Raw genomic sequence first — 17,067 nt, 5'->3', positions numbered from 1 at the left:
TTGTTGATTCAGATGATTTGGTTAATAAGTCGTTTAGAGAACCTTTTCATGATATGCTAATTTTTTGAGATAGGGATTTTTGGTTTTTCTTTACTTTACCAAAATCATCAATAATAAAACAAAAAAAGGCTTATACTTCAGTTGGTGTGCAATGAATCTAAAATACTGTATATGAAAGTTTAATGTTTATCAGTACGTTAGAGAAAATAATGAACTTCACCACAATGTGCTAATTTTTTGAGGACCTGTAATGTTTGTATTCTTTGTCACCATCTTGACCAAAACAAGATTTTATGTGATCAGTTCAGAGTTCAAAGTGTTAGGGATGACTAAGCTAACTGATGGTTATAACTAGTTGATCCTTAACCTACACAATGAACAGACACTCGTTTCACTTTTCCATGCTCTACAATGTTTTGGGGGGACTCTTTTTGTCCAAAATTATCCTAAAAAATAAACAGAAAACAAAGCACCATTATTCACAATGCCTAAAAATATACTTGAGTAAAGGATGGTTTTCTAACTGTACATGTGACTGTCTTTAAGATGTTTAAAGTGACAAATCCGTACATGTTTTGTTGCCAGAGAAAAATAAATAAAATATCAACACAGCCTCCACAGTTTATGCTTCATTATGTTCTTAATGACAGAGCTATAACTGCATTTCTGGTTGTGATACAGGTTTTCTAAATGTCATCCCATAAAAATCAATGACTACTTTCAAATTATCTGCTGACATGTGAAATGGCAAAACTATCAAATAGAGGGAGCAATCAATAGCAATCAGATTTTCTATACTTTTCCTCTGTTAAAGTAGCTCTTAAAAGTATGATTTTTTTACTCTAAAATCACTACCAGGCTTTTTTAGAAACAAACTCGAAGAAACAGTACATAGAAACTTATTAAAACAATCTATATTTTAATTTGCAAACTTATATTAGATTACAGAAAAGGTATTTGGAAGAGTCAGTACATGTGTCTTGGTTTTCAAAAGGGTGATCTTTGAAGGGAGTACACAAAGACCTATACAAGCACACATTTTGTTACATCAATAATTTTTGACGGTCTGTCTTTACCACTGGCCTCTAAAGGATACTATAAGCTACAATCGTGGTAGGATTTAGATACATCATTAACAAACAAAGCTTAATTACCTATAAGGAGCCTGGGTTATGAGTCTTTACCTCACTGCTGCCATTGTTTTGTAAACACCAACACGGCATCAACAGGGCGGTGATTGACAGTTCAACTCCAGAATACAAAAAAAAAAAAAAAAAAAAAAAAAAAAAAAAAAAAAAAAAAAATCAACTAACAAACAAGATCAGAAAGCAGCTGCCTACAAAACATAAGGAAGCCAACCCAACACAATGGGAATAAAACTATTTCAAATAATTACCCAGAACACAAAACAATGTACTGACAAGTTTGATGGAGTCCCGACCAGGGACACCATGAAAAACTGTATTCAGCCATTCAGAATCAACGGAGYTGTGCTAAACACAACGTTAACGCAAACATTTTTGGAACATTTTGATCATAATGTCTTGTCTGTCCAAAAGTAACTATAAAATAACACCTACTCAAACACATTTTACATTCTCCAACAAAAATATGTTTACCCATGTGATAAAGAGGAAGATGGCTTATTGATAAGAGGATTAGACGTACAAAGATTTCAGGTGGCAGAGCCACAATCTACAGTTCCCTTGGATCAACTGTCCCCCAGAGTTGTGGTGCAGGTGAGCATGTTTCAGGAGCAGAACAAAGATGGGTATAAAGAAAAAAAACAAAAAAAAAAAAAAACACCTGTGTTCTTTCAATATTCATCTACACCCCTGAGAAAGCCAGACAGAGATCCAGGCATGAGGAAACCAGGGAAAAGGCTCGAGAAGCACACACAAAAAGGGGACTAAATTCCCACTGTGACTGTTGTTTGAAGGACTGTGCTTGTTGGAGTGGTGAAGGTGGAGCAGGGTTAGTCTTCATCATCGTTCTCCTCATACTCATCGTCGTCGTCATCCCCCATGTAAGACACTGGAGTCTCCACGCGAGACCCGCTGTAGTGAGAGTCGTTTGAACTTGACGCCATGGTGCCATCAGTGCACCCATCACTGCAACACAAGAGGGAATCAGTTATAAATTCATTTAAAAACAAGAACACATATGAATAAAAAGACCTGCTTTCTTATTTAGACAACAGTTAACATGTCTCACCTGCTAGCAGTATAACGAGCTCCATTGGCTGAGGAGCCTCCTGTGATGTACACATTACTGATCGGACCTTTTGCCATCTCTTGGGGAAAAAAGTGGGAGGAACATGTTTAATATTAACGCATAACTCAAACTCATTCCTTGGCAGTATCTACTGGAAGCAAATTAATAACATCACATGTCAAAACTTGCGTGGCATCAACAGGTAATTAGGTGTGTTTAATTTTTTTTTTTTTTTTTTTTTTGCATGATAGCAACAAACTTCATGTGGAGGCAAGAGAGAAATCTCTCAAGGATCTACTCTATCCCAGATGACGTCAGAAGACTGAAGGAGTTTGAACAAATATGACCTGTTTTTTTCCACCAAGAACCTTTACAAGGAATTACAAATGTGCAAATGGTGGTCACACCAGATACTGACCCCCAATAAAGCAAAACAGCACATTTAAGAGTGTCCTTTTATTGTGGCCAGCCTAAAGCCCTATTCTGACAGGACTAGTTTTACCCAGGGACCACATGCTAATTGTAATAATCGTGGAGATTGTGTTGTTAATCTCATGCAAATTGGCCATGTCAGTAATTTGTAAAGTAAAAATTCCCCCTCAAATCTGCTGAACTCTGAGGTCCTCTGAAAACACTAATCCAATGTGAAAAGGCATCTATGTGATTTGGTCAGGAATGGGCTGAATCTCATATGTAATTAAGTGTTTTTTGTTTCCTGGGCGCATTTTTTATTTGCTTTTGGTGAAGAATGGAGGCTGGATTGGAGTGCATTGAAAACCTTTTGGGTCCCAGGGCAGCAAAACTGACAAAAAATAAAAAAGGCTGAAGAGAAGGAGCAAAATCAGATCCAAATGGTGGCTCACATCATGCACCCTCGCCAGCAGTGTAGGCATTTATACTTGGTGCTTACATTGTAGTATTCTCCAAAATTACATGTGGCAGAACACTTATGAAGAACTTATGAAATGTTGTAAATAGAAGAGCAAACGTTTGATGAACAAACAGAATGGTGCACGGCATGCGCCGACTTTGCGGAGCACTTTTGGCATGCGCACCCTTGCYGTGTTCACCGCGTCAACTATAAACCAGGCTTCAATTTCATATCTGGGAGATGTCTGTAAATTTAAGCAAAATTTCAGGCTTTGGTAATCCCGTGCGAATGCGCCACATTAAAAACAGGTGTTGGGACGGAATGTATTTATTACTTGTACAAGTGGTCCCCATAATGCTTATCCYGCTGTCTAATCAGCATCTTGATATGCCACATGTTCGAGGTGGGATTGGTTATCTCTGCAAAGAAGTGCCACTTAACACAGATTTACACAAATTTCTGAACAATATTTGAAGGAAGAGGGTCTATTGTGAATGGTTGTAGATCTTTGAGATCAGTTYATAAAAAAATGGGAGCAAAAACTCAAGTATTGTGTTTATATTTTTGTTCAGTATATAAACCTATGTCTGTATGGCGTTAATTTTGTGTTTTTATTATTCAATCAAACAAAAAAGCAGTTTCAATCAAAAATGGAGAGCCAAGWTGAACTGTGCTGTAGAGGCGCTACTGGAAAATGGGGCACTAGACCACAGTCCTTCATGGGTTCTTGATCAATGGAAAAAACTGCTGTGATCAAAATATGGTAAATACTTTGACTCATGACAGCATCACTGTACAAGTCTTACAAAAGCTGAACTTTTATTTTAACAGTTAATAACTTTAGAAAAAGGTGACAGGTCATWTCTAATTTCACTACAATAAATAATCAAACAATTTTTAACAAAACTTGATGCAGATGAAACTTAAATTGATAACATTGCATTTTAAGCTTTGTGCAAGCTTTTAGGATATAATTATCTAGTTTGAGACGAGGATTTATTTTTAAGTTGCCTGAGGTCTAGGCATTTAGCTAGGGGGGTGTCAAGTTGTCTGTTCTACACCCTGGTCTGATTTACAACGCCCTGGGTCTGCTTTACTACACCCTGGTCCGCTTTACGACATTGATGCGCCTATAATATGTGAGGCTGYGSACGYCCATYGATTCAATYCCATTTTTGCCAGACACTGAAGCTGCTCCAGAGCCAATCTAGAAAAAGATCACACTGYACTAATAGGAAAAGCAAAGAGCACAACATCCATATTTTTAAAATAATTCACCAAAAAGCACATATTTATACATAAATGCTGTCAAAATTGATCACCCTGTTCGGGAAGCTGATGAAAACATGCAATGCTGAGAACACCCGTGATGTAATTTTCGTCATGAAATTGCGACAATCMGTGACAATTTCGGCAGTTCGGAGGGAGTGTGAAGTAGGCTTTAGACCTCAACTAAGAGACCAAAATGAGAGAAAATATCTAGAAAATTACACTGACTTTTTTAAGAATTCACTTGCAAATTATGGTGGAACATAAGTATTTTGTCAATAACAAGCATGATTTCTGGCTCTTGCAGATCTGAAAGTTCTTCTTTAAGAGGCTCCTCTGTCCTCCACTCATTACCTGTAGTAACGGCACCTGTTAGAACTCCAAACTCCACTATGGTGAAGACCACAGAGCAGTGTAAGGACACCAGAAACAAAATTGTAGAACTGCACCAGGCTGGGAAGACTGAATCTGCAGTAGGCAAAGTGGTTTGGTGTGAAGAAATCTACTGTGGGAGTGATAAATAGAAAATGTAAGACCTTCAAGACCACTGATAATCTGCCTCTATCAGGGACTCCACGCAAGATCTCACCCCGTGGGGTCAAAATGATCACAAGAACGGTGGGGAAAAGTCCCAGAACAACTCAGGGGAGACCTGGTGAATGACCTGCAGGAGGCTTGGACTAACGTAACAAAGGCTACTGTCAGTAGCACACTACACCACCAGGGACTCAGATCCTGCAGGGCCAGACGTGTCCTCCTGCTTAAGCCAGTACATATCCAGGCACGTCTGAAGTTTGCTAGAGAGCATTTGGATGTTCCAGAAGAGTATTGGCAGAATGTCATATGGTCAGATGAAACCAAAGTAGAACTATTTGGTAGAAACAACTCGTCGTGTTTGGAGGAGAGTGAATCCTGAGTTGCATCAAAAGAACACCATACCAACTGTGAAGCATGGAGGTGGCAACATCATGCTCTGGGGCTGTTTTTCTGTAAAGGAACCAGGACAACTGATCCGTGTACATGAAAGAATGAATGGGGCCATGTATTATGAGATTTTGTGTGCAAACCTCCTTCCATCAGCAAGGGCAATGAAGATGAAACTTGGCTGGGTCTTTCAGCATGACAACGATCCCAAGCACACTGCCAGGGCAACAAAGGAGTGGCTTCGTAAGAAACATTTCAAGGTCCTGGAGCAGCCTAGCCAGTCTTCAGATTTCATCCCTATAGAAAACCTTTGGAGGGCGGTGAAAGTTCGTGTCGCTCAGCGACAGCCCCAAAACATCACTGCTCTAGGAGATCTGCATGGAGGAATGGGCCAACATACCAGCAACAGTGTGCGCCAACCTGGTGAAGACTTACAGAAAACCTTTGACCTCTGTCATTGTCAACAAAGGATATATAATAAAGTATTGAGATTAACTTTTGTTAGTGACCAAATACTTATTTTTAGGGGTGCACGATAGTTATCGGCCCGATATCAAGGAATTATGATGTCATACTTATCGGTCCGATATCATAACAGAAATCGATAATATGTACATGTTTGCCAGCGCRGCAATGAGTGTTTATTTTTATCCTTTTGGTCAAGCCGCTTCCCGATCTYGCATTTCCTGCACATGCTTCTTGCGAGCTCCTTGCACTTGGCCRAACCGGCGCCGCATATGTAAATTCGGGGTAGAAAATGCAGCACACAAATGAAGCAGGAGGAAAACTGATTTTATCAGAAATATAATTTTAAAAAGCCCTAGAAATCCAAGGAAATCAGTTTTCATCAAYGTCAACATAAAGAGGACAAGGGGACATGCACAGGATGACATTTCTCGCTTTTTCTCTAAAGCGAAGGTAGGGTAATCCGTCCGTCCGTTTTCTTCCGCTTATCCGGGAGCGGGTTGCGGGGTCAGCAGCCTAAGCAGAGAGATCCAGACCTCCCTCTCCCAAGCCACTTGGACCAGCTCGTCCAGGGGAATCCCAAGGCGTTCCCAGACCAGTCAAGAGACATAGTCCCTCCAGCGTGTCCTGGGTCTTCAGCTGGGCCTCCTCCCAGTGGGACGTGCCCGAACACCTCACCAGGGAGGCGTCCAGGAGGCATCCTAACCAGATGCCCGAGCCACCTCAACTGGCTCCTCTCGATGTGGAGGAGTAGCAGCTGTACTCTGAGTCCCTCCTGGATGACCAAGCTTCTCACCCCATCTCTAAAGGAGAGCCCAGACACTCTGTGGAGGAAACTCATTTTGGCCGCTTGTATCCGCGATCTTGTTCTTTCGGTCACTACCCAAAGTTCGTGACCATAGATGAGGGTAGGAACGTAGACCGACTGGCAAATCGAGAGCTTCGCTTTCGGGCTCAGCTCCGGCTTCACCGCGACAGACCGGTACAGCGCCCACATCACTGCAGACGCAGCACCAATCCGCCTGTCAATCTCCCTCTCCATTCTTCCCTCATTCGTGAACAAGACCCCAAGATACTTAAACTCCTCCACTTGGGGCAGGTCCTCCTCCCTGACCCGGAGAAGACACCCTACCGGTTTCCGGCTCAAGACCATGGTCTCGGATTTGGAGGCACTGACCCTCATCCCGGCCGCTTCACACTCTGCTGTGAACCACTCCAGTGAGAGCTGGAGATCACGATTTGATGAAGCCAATAGGACGACATCATCCGCAAAAAGCAGAGATCAAACAGACCAAAAAGGATCTCCAAAACACCTTGGCTGCGAAATTCTGTCCATAAAAATTATGAACAGAATCGGTGACRAAGGGCAACCATGACGGAGTCCAACTCTCACCGGAAATGAGTCCATCTTACTACCGGCAAATGTGGACTAMGCTCTGGCACCGGTCGTACAGGGATCTAACAGCCCGTATCAACAGGCCTGGTACCCCATACTCCCAAAATACCCCCCCACAGGAGTCCCCGAGGGACACAGTCAAATGCCTTCTCCAAATCCACAAAACACATGTAAACAGGTTGAGCGAACTCCCATGCACCCTCCAGGACCCTGCTGAGGGTGTAGAGCTAGTCCGCTGTTCAACGACCAGGACGAAAACCACACTGCTCTTCCTGAATCCGAGATTCGACTATCCAACGGACCCTCCTCTCCAGGACCCCTGAATAGACCTTGCCAGGGAGGCTCAGAAGTGTGATCCCCCTWTAGTTGGAACACACTCTGTGGTCCCCCTTTTTAAAYAGGGGGACCACCACTCCGGAATGCCAATCCAGAGGAACTGCYCCCGATGTCCATGCGATGTTGTAGAGYCGCGTCAACCAACACAACCCCACAACATCCAGAGCCTTAAGGATCTSCTGGCGGATCTCATCCACCCCCGGCGCCCTGCCACCGAGGAKCTTTTTAACCACCTCAGTGACCTCGGCACCARAGRYTGGAAAGTCCAACCCAGGGTCATCAGGCTCTGCTTCCTCATGGGAAGACGTGTCGTTAGGATTGAGAAGGTCTTCGAATTATTCTGCCAACCAACCCACAACGTCCTCAGTTGAGGTCAGCAGCGCACTATTCCCACTACAAATAGTGTTGGTGGCTGCTTCCAGAGTCCCACAGGCCAAAAGAAAACCCGATAGGACTCCTCCTTCAGCCTGACAGCATCCCTCACTACTGATGTTCGAGGGTTGCCGCCACGACAGGTACCTACAACGTTACGGGCCATAACTTACGGCCACAGCTCAGGTAAGCCACCTCGACTTACAGCTGTAATTTTAAACATGTTAGCAAGAATGTAAAGTCAGACTGTAGCTTTATTAGTAGGTACAGGCAATCATTGTTAAAAAATTAAATTAAAAAAAAAGCAGTGAACTGAGACTGTACAAGACACCCTCTTGAAAAATCCTACCTAAAAGCCTGCTGAGGCTAGATTTCAAATAAACATTAGGTGCAAATTTGATAAAACCTCTTCAATCAATCTAATAAATATTTTCTGTGAATATAGATAGGTTGAATTACAAAACCAAAATAAACTCTGGTTATGACTGACACTTCAACAAGCAGAAAGCATGAAAGAACATGGGGATACCTACCTATAACATAAGGCTCCAAAGCTTTGGGCACCAGACTGCGTGCAACTTTCAGATCCTCTGCAGAACATTTTCCCACCTCCAAACCACAGGCCATGCCCATTCGCTTCAGCACCTCAATGTCATCGTGAATCTCAAACATGCTGTCAAAATTGAACAAATACTCGAACCTGCACACAAAGAGAACAGGAGACATGGAAAAACATGAATTTGCTCTAGTTTTTAAGATAATCTAATCAGCATGTCTTCTTTACTCTTAACTACTTTTAACAAAAGCATACATGTAAAATGTAAAAATGTATAAAAAATTATTAATGTTAACAAGAGCTTAGAAAATTTCCCTTTCCATCAGTTTKTAAGCTTTAATTTAATTTTATGTTAATCAGGGTGATGTTAAAGAACAYTTATAAATTAAGTTTACAACATTTCTTCAAAGAAAATGTCTGAAAACAAGAAAATTTTTCTCAGACACTTATTTTTGTCATACTCATCCTGACACAGAACCTGATAACAGAAGCAACCACACGATAGCATGTCTGTCATATGTGTGGATATCGCTTAGTTTGATGCACATCTAGCATCATCATTCTTCTCCGTTTAAAAAAAAACAGAACTTACATTCTGAAATTACTCTGGCTTTTGCATTTTACTCTATCAAATCTTCCACAAAAAACACGATGAACGTGTGCAATTTTTATTACTGTGAATTAATTCCAACACTTTCCCTGTTACTGGATGCTAACAAAACAAAGTGAATGATCACAAACTTGTCATTGGAGATGCTGCAGTCGATCACAGTTTTCTTGCTGGTGTTGACGATTATGAAGGGAAGGTGGATGATGGAGTTGGGAGGTGGTGGCCTGTTTGCTTGCTGCTCCGTCTGTCTGTTCCTCTGAACAAGGTTCTTAAAGGCTATTTGCTGTRGGAAATTACAGAAATAAAACTGTTCAACAACTACACAGATAACTGACTCCTTCCAGTTGTAGCAGATATCAGAGGGGGAAAAGTACAAACCCAACATTCAGTCCCACCTGCAGTATGAGCTCCTGAAGCTGCGATTGTTTCTGCTTGATCCTCTCCAGCCGCCTTTGTCTTTCCACCTGTAGAAGAAATATAAAAATTAGAGACAAAAAAATAGCGTGGGTTGGTGGATAGAGCATAGATAAAAAAAAGTTTTATGACAAATTACTGTGAAAATGTTGTTCAGTGTCTCTACCTCTAAATTTTGGCACTCCTGAGCAGAGTTTGTGGGCAAGCCAATCCACTTGATTTCCTTCTTCTCTTTAGAGATGATGTTCATGGCCATGAGCACATTCAAAGCATCATAAACACGCCGCCGAATGTTCTTCTGGTCGTACACATGCTATGAGAGAAACACATGGGTCAAAACATTAAAACAAAAAACACCCTAACTGGGCAAATATCTGCAGAATCTAGAAGCACGTTTGTCTGTGTTAAAGGTTAGCTCCACTAAGTCCCAGCTGCAGCACTCACTGAGTCATTAGGGGACATGTGGTTGTCTGAAGAGCTGAACTCTGCAACCAGCTCATCTGCAACTTCATTGTAGGTCGTCACTCCTTTCTTCTGCACCTTCTCGCACACTTTCATGGAGAAATGCCTCAAACCTTTTCCATTCTTTTCCCCTTTTTTACCCCGCTTTCTGTTGACAGAAATTGGGGACTAAATTGTTTACTTCATGTAAAACAACTCTTACATTACAGACTCGACACCATCCTGAACAATTTATTTCATGTGAACATTTTGAGGACTTACCCTGACGACCAAGGAGAGGAATCAGCTGGCTGGCTCTGTGTGAGGAACTGAGAGCTCGGTGTGTGTGGACTGTTTAATAATATTGTATTTGATACTGTTGGCCTCTGGGGTGTTCCAATTACCTATTAAAAAAAAAACAGCATAAAACTGAAAATACAGATATTCAGAATCAACAGTAAGTATGATATAATCGCAAAAATTAAATCCTTTCCAGATAAATTTAATTCGACTTTTAGAAAACATTGAATGGAGACTAAAAATGAGACAACACAGTCCTAAATACAACTTCTGAGCTCGTGTCGCTCYAGAGAGCCACATTTAATGTTTGTCAAATCAACGGAGAGCCCACAGTCAAGCTTATGTTAGTGGATGCTRAACTTATTGGCACGTTATTTTCCCAAACACCAACTGTTACCTCATTATCTGTAAAACTGACTGTAAAATCTAGGGCTGCAACTAACGATTATTTTAATAATCAATTAATCATTGAAGCCCTAGTAAAATCAGCTTAATATTGTATTCGTTTTAGATGTATTATACACATTTTAGTTCATGTGCTGTATTTATTTGAATATCTGTTGAATACTGACAAACTAAAACCAAGGCAGGAAAACTGGATAAACTGCAGTCTCTTTTTGACTTCAGAATTTTTATACTTTTTTTAGATTTCCTAGGTACAAATAAGACCCGAACAAAGAAAGGACTTGCCTAAATATAAAGTTCCTAATAAAAAATTGAGGCATTCAAAAGATARGTGATCTATTCCTTCACTAAGGTGATATGTAAGCTGATTTCCGTTGGGTATACATTGCTTGTACATAATGAGATGATGGGTGTAATCCTGCTGACTGGAGAGTTGATAAGCTTAGGATCAACTGCCTCCACCTACCCACTGCCCGGTCACCTCACAATGATAATKGAGGGGCTTACACAACAGCAAAAGAAGTGCCAACAAAAACATCACGTAAAACATAAATAAAAGTCACAAACATAAGAAACTCTAGAGATGTTTTAAAACTCCCACATCAAAAGGTGGCAACACTGCCTTCATAATACCACGCACTCACCATGTGTGGCACATGTTGCATGTGTGTAGTAATATTCACGTTGGACGGCCCGAGGGTTTTGGGTAGTAGCTGTTTGGCCACAGGGGCAGCTGTAGGCTGGACAGTAACCAAGGACAGGATACCTAACAGAAGACAGGAGATCAGTAACGAGGACTGAAACATTGCCCCCTGTCGTTCAAACACAAAGGACTTACCCTGAAGATAAATTTTATTTGTGGGATTGCCAATCAGTTCAAGTAGAGGTTATAACTTAGGAATAGACTGAGCTTTAAGCGTATAATGACTGGCAAGATGAATAATGGTAAAGTATACCTTTGCTGGGGCTCTGATTCTGATCAATAAAAACCTTCAGCTCTCCATTTGTTTCAATCAGACCAGCCTGTAATCAAAATCACATTATTGAAATTAAAATATCAATGAGTTTTTAAATTTACTCAAGCAAATTCTCAACAGAAGAAAAAGTGAAACAGAGGCCTTAAACAAATTAAAGCAACATAAAACACAATATATTGATACCAACTACAGTGAATCCCATTTACATAAGGTTTATCCAATCAGCCTGATGCTTTAAACGGTGTTACCAAAGGTACTGCTATAATATTTTTGGTTGCTGTAATGGCCTAATAATATGGAAAGGTACATAAATTTTGGAGACAATAATAGATTTCAGTGTGCAAGCATTTAGCCTGCAACTATCAGTCAACATAACTGACAATGTGGATAATAACATGAGTCAACGTGGCAGTTTGATGTTGATGCATTGTATTATTTACCCACAKTAATGTTCATTTGTAACTGCAATGCAATACTTGAACTACTGGGAGCAGAATCACTTCTATYGTCTGCGGTTGCATTGTTTACCACTGAAGAGTGCCTTCATTCCATGGCAGCACAGCAGCAGTAAAAACATGATCACAACACAACATTAGATGCTAATACGCTGCAACCATGATTACCCTCTGCAGGTGGGTAAATTTCAGAAAGTTAGCTTGTTCGACAGGTTGATGCTTTATAAATCCTATTTTGAGTGACTGATCATGTCGCGCTGTAGCCATCTGTCTATATGTTTTGTTAGTTTATCATCAGAAATCAGGGTTTGTTGGAAGCGGAGCTGTTAGTTATGTCAGTGTTTTTCAACCCTGGTCCTCAAGGCACACTGCCCTGCATGTTTTAGATGTTSCCCTGCTYCAACACAGCTGATTTCAGTTGGTCACTAATTAGTAGGGGTGGGAATCTTTTACTATCTCACGATTCAATTCTGATTTTTGGGGCCACGATTCGATTCAAAAACGATTTTTCGTTCAAAACTGATAATGTGAGCCCATTTGCCGTGTTCCCAAAGTGCTTCATCTTCATTTTGCAAACCTTGCACACCTCACTCATGTCAAAYTCAGACTCATTCAGTACAAAAACAAAACTGAGCCCAAATCTTAACATTTAATGAAGACAGGGCCAGTTGAATCTCGCTTTCCTCCAGTTTTGTAGTTTCTTCTTTGTTTTGGTGCTTTCTGCACATTCATATGTTCCAGAAGCAGCTGCATGATGACGTCAGCACATCCCATTTAGTTACAAAATGGAGGCTGACTGCCTTTAGAGTTGCTTTATTTTTTTTATTTATAAAAATCGATTTTGGGACATTTTAAATAGATTCTGAATCTTAGTAAATGTGAATCACTATTCTGATGTAAAACTTTTTTTTGGTGCACCACTACTAATTAGCAGGCTTTTTGGTGAACTGCAATCACCTGAATCAGGTGCGTTAAAGCAGGGAAACCTCTAAAACATGCAGGGCAGTGTGCCTTGAGGACCAGGGTTGAAAAACACTGAGTTATGTTAAAGCTTAAGCTAACGTTAAGTGCCATCATATTAAATCACTGAATTATAGTACGAATCCATCTGGTTTCGTCTTCTCTCTTGTTTTATGACATTGAAGCCTTATTTGAACTTTTGGACTGCCAGATCCAGCACGATTTTATGACAGGATGGATTATCTTCTTACTTTTATGCACCTGAATGTCACTTTAAACCAATTTTGGACTTGGAAAGTTACGTCTGCACACAGGAGGGCAGGTTAACAGCCCCTCAYGTTGAASAGGCTGYTATTTTGAGTTATCTGTACACTAACTGTTTGTTTAAAAGATTAATTGCAGTTTAACATGTATTATGTAATTTCATTTTTATTATGTTTGCATGTATTMATGTTAAAAYGCATCTGAGTAAGCTATTAAGTTTGAGGTTCAAAKGGGTCATAATTTTAATTTGCTATGGAAACTTGTTATATTAAAAAAGATACAGACGCTGGATAACAGTGATATTTACAGGYATGATGAGTAGGTGAAATGTGCCCTGGAGCTGGCACAGGAGGTGYGCCCACAGGAAGCATAGATAAGACATAACAAAAGTAATTGTTGACTAATTGAAAAATAAAAGCAGATTAGTCAACTATCAAAATAGTCATTAGTTGCAGCTTTAGCCTGTACTGAACTACCGAGCCATTTAACATTTGATTACCTTTTCTCATGGTCCATATATTGCTTCAAGCATAAATGTTTGTGAAATCACATAAACACAACAACATAGCAACATTTGGACTTTATTATTCTAAATAGAATGCATAAAGTGCAATAACAAAAAAATTAAAACCTTTTTTTCAAAAGGCACATGGTATGATGGGTAGAAATTTAAAGGTACTTCATCAAAAAAGTGGCAAATGACAAAATACCTTCCATGTGTTTGGTTACTTACATCTTTAGCCATGATCCCAAAGGACCTGAAGGCGTTTGGTTCAGGTTAAAGAGATTTTCTTCWGCCTTTCAATATTCACAGCCCTGCAAAATAAAAAAAAAATGCAAAACTATGAGCAATGACTTGGAAGCTTTGTGGTTCATACAATAAAATTATTTCCCCATAAATACTAAATAAACAGGTTTATTTGATTGTGTTTTGGAGTTATTTCTGAAGTAAGGCCCATTTCAGATGGTGGCTAAGAGCACACTATAGAAAGCTAACTCCATCTCCAACGTTAGCTCCACTTTYCCTTCATTACAACTAGAAAAACTGATGGTAAACGTGGATAATTACGCGCATTTCAACTCGACTTGTCTTTGAATGTGARCACGCTGTGTAAATATAAAAGCACATTAAAGAATCAGTTGATGCTCACAACTTTTCCTCRGCTAAGTGTGCACAAACAAGGCCTACTTTCAGGGTACCGAGCACGTCCGGAGGAGAGGCATCGTCCAACTTCTGCTACAGCTCACAAAAACACACTCCAACTTTATCCGAACGCCACAAAACCCGTAATAATTCTTCCCGAGCGGGACGATATAGTTACAGGCAGCACATTTTGCACAACACAGCACCAGCTTTCACTAAACGTGTTGAAAGAAAATGAACAATCTTTTGTTGACTGCAGCTGGCTAGCGTCGCGGCTAACAGCGTCAGGTTCAGCTCAGCAGCTCCGTCTTTAGCTCGCTAGTTGTTAGCTTGTGCACGTTTTGAGACGACTGGCAATTTGTTTGGGCAGATTCCCGGTTTTGAGCTGCAGCCTAAAGCCTGTTTTTAAGGATGGACTRATGTTGGGAGAAAGAAGTGCGCGTTTCTCACGGTGAGGGGAGTTAATGTTGAGAATCTGTGCACTTACGAGTGCACTCTCCTGTCGCCTCGACGGCTGTTGTTGTTGGCATTAGAGAGCGGAGGAAGAGGAGGTCTAAACCCCATCTAAACAGGAAACTAACTAACCAAAGTCTAAGTACTTTTAAACTGTTTTATTATTAAAGCCAATTATTTTCCCTATAAGGCCTAAAGTATTTGACCCAAGACTTTTTAATCTTCTCTAAAGTCTTTCGGTTTTGTCGGAGTAAAAAACGATGCCAGGTTTAGCCTGTTGGTCGACTTCTGATGGTTCTCATCTGAGAGGTTTACAACATAAAATATGGACATAAATGCTTTATTAGGACTTGTTTTGCCACAGCAGAATATTTTAACTTACCATACAAAAAGGGCAAAGTAAAAACACATACATCATACACAATCTAAAAGTAGAAAAAATAGGGAAAAAATGTAAAATAATCAATAGACATTTAATAATTCAAAACTTCTATTAAACAAACAAACACAATAAATAAGCTAAAACATAACTATAAAAATGCTAACTTTAATACATGGCAATTCCTCATATGTGATCCCCACTGCTTCTAATAAAAAGCAGTAAATTAATAATTAAGTCATAAGAGTCTACAACAAACAAAATGTCCACACATRGGATTAATTTAGTCAGGGTCTTGARTCTGGATAAASAAAKTTCAAGATCCAGGGCTACTCCAAAATATAAACACAATTTAGCAGATTTTATGCAAACTGCAAAGGTTATTCCACATATTACAAAAAAATAATCCTTAAAGCGTAGTTTTACTTTTAATTTGTTTTTTAGGATGCATCAGCTCAGCTCAGTCAGACAAAAACAAATATGACTAATCAATACTGTTGTTTTCTGCAGAATGTGCTACAATTCAAGACAAATTTGGTTTATTCATAACGTATGTTCAAATACAAAATACTTTTTGAACAATAATAACAATCTGAGAACTTGCAATAACGAAACAAAATGTGAAACCATCATTAACTTTTTAAATGRTGTAAGAACAAAAAGGTTTAAAGACCTGGGTGAAGATGAGTGTTTTATTGTGACAAAATGCAGTCTATTTGCCATCGGATCGTAAACGAGCAGCGATCTGCTMCTCAACACAAAAACATTAACAAACACAAGCTACATGTCAACATAACCAATTGCTAACTTCGCTAATTAGCAACTGGTGATCAAAGCTACGAGCTAACTCGATATGATAGAGAAACTGCGACGTCGGGCGCTTTGTTAGCCCAGTAGCTAGCTAACAAGCTAACCTCCAGCTGTCATCGAGAAAGTTATTATTAGTTTTGCGTCCGACTGCAACGTGTTTCCATCATATATTTGAAGCGTCAAAAATGTTCAACGATATTTACAAGACCTATCATCAGCGATATTATCATCTCCAACAAGTCAGCGAAAGCCCCTTACCAGCGCACTTCCAAGTTAGCAACCCGTGCGCTAGCCTCCTCAGTTTACTCTCTGCTAGCCTTCTGCTCACAGCAGTGCCTCTCACAATCTGATCTTGGCGGTGTCTCACTTCGGCGGCTTCTGATTGGTCAGCACAGAGGAGACGAAAGCAAAGCAGTAAACTGGGTCACGCCCACAAAACTCATGTCGTGGGTTTGGAGGGAAGCAGACAGCTTCACAGACACATCTACTGCCATCTACTGCACAGGAGCCGGAGCAGACTGTGGAAAGGAAAAAGGACTTCTGTGATTAATTATAGGCTRTAAAGGTCTTGAGAAAACAATTGTTTCTAATGCTTTTACCCAGAGCTGCCAAAAGTATTCACATTCATTAAAGTAGAAGTATAGATACTAGGGTTTGAAAATACTCTTTTGGAAGTAGATGTATCAACTCAAGATTTTTACTCAAGTAAAAGTATAAAAGTACTGGGTTTATAACTACTTAAAGTATAAAAGTAAAAGTAATAAAACACTTTAAAAAAGTCATTAAAGATAAACGCTTAGGCTGTGCCATAGGGTTCTATAGCACAGTGTTTCCCAATGTTGGGGTTGGGACCCAAAGTGGGGTCCTGAAACATCAAGGTGGGGTCCTGAAAAGATTTTCTAAATTAATTACATTTTTGCCTTATGGCTCGTTCACACCGAGAGCGTTTTGAGCGGCAGGAGCTGCCAGTTTACATGCAAAGTCTATGGCGAACGCGCCTCAAGGGGTTGTGCGTCGCGTCACGCGCGTTATGAGCGGCGCGCAAGGAAGGC

General features: G+C 40.2%; 1 protein-coding gene across 4 annotated transcripts; it reads right to left on the bottom strand.

Moving 5' to 3' along the window:
* Positions 1 to 899: 899 nt before the first annotated feature.
* Positions 900 to 16,381, bottom strand: tfdp1a (transcription factor Dp-1, a). 4 transcript variants are annotated; one of them, XM_014011640.1, is made up of 12 exons: positions 16,274 to 16,381; positions 13,963 to 14,045; positions 11,530 to 11,596; positions 11,218 to 11,339; positions 10,151 to 10,272; positions 9,872 to 10,037; positions 9,594 to 9,740; positions 9,409 to 9,477; positions 9,145 to 9,296; positions 8,381 to 8,547; positions 2,215 to 2,293; positions 900 to 2,111 (listed from the first exon to the last, which is right to left on the bottom strand). In XM_014011640.1, the coding sequence occupies exons 2-12, from the start codon at positions 13,972 to 13,974 to the stop codon at positions 1,976 to 1,978; spliced, it is 1,239 nt and encodes a 412-aa protein (XP_013867094.1). In that variant the 5' UTR covers positions 13,975 to 14,045; positions 16,274 to 16,381; the 3' UTR covers positions 900 to 1,975. The 4 variants fall into 4 exon arrangements, with proteins under 4 accessions (XP_013867094.1, XP_013867095.1, XP_013867097.1 ...); XM_014011641.1 differs by lacking the exon at positions 16,274 to 16,381 and adding an exon at positions 14,861 to 14,924; XM_014011643.1 differs by lacking the exon at positions 16,274 to 16,381 and adding an exon at positions 14,419 to 14,605.
* Positions 16,382 to 17,067: the final 686 nt, after the last annotated feature.

This window comes from Austrofundulus limnaeus, unplaced genomic scaffold (genome assembly GCF_001266775.1).
Source record: "Austrofundulus limnaeus strain Quisiro unplaced genomic scaffold, Austrofundulus_limnaeus-1.0 Scaffold83, whole genome shotgun sequence".
Taxonomy (NCBI): domain Eukaryota; kingdom Metazoa; phylum Chordata; class Actinopteri; order Cyprinodontiformes; family Rivulidae; genus Austrofundulus; species Austrofundulus limnaeus.
Note: the sequence above shows the minus strand (reverse complement) of the source record. Positions and strands in the feature narration are given on the sequence as shown.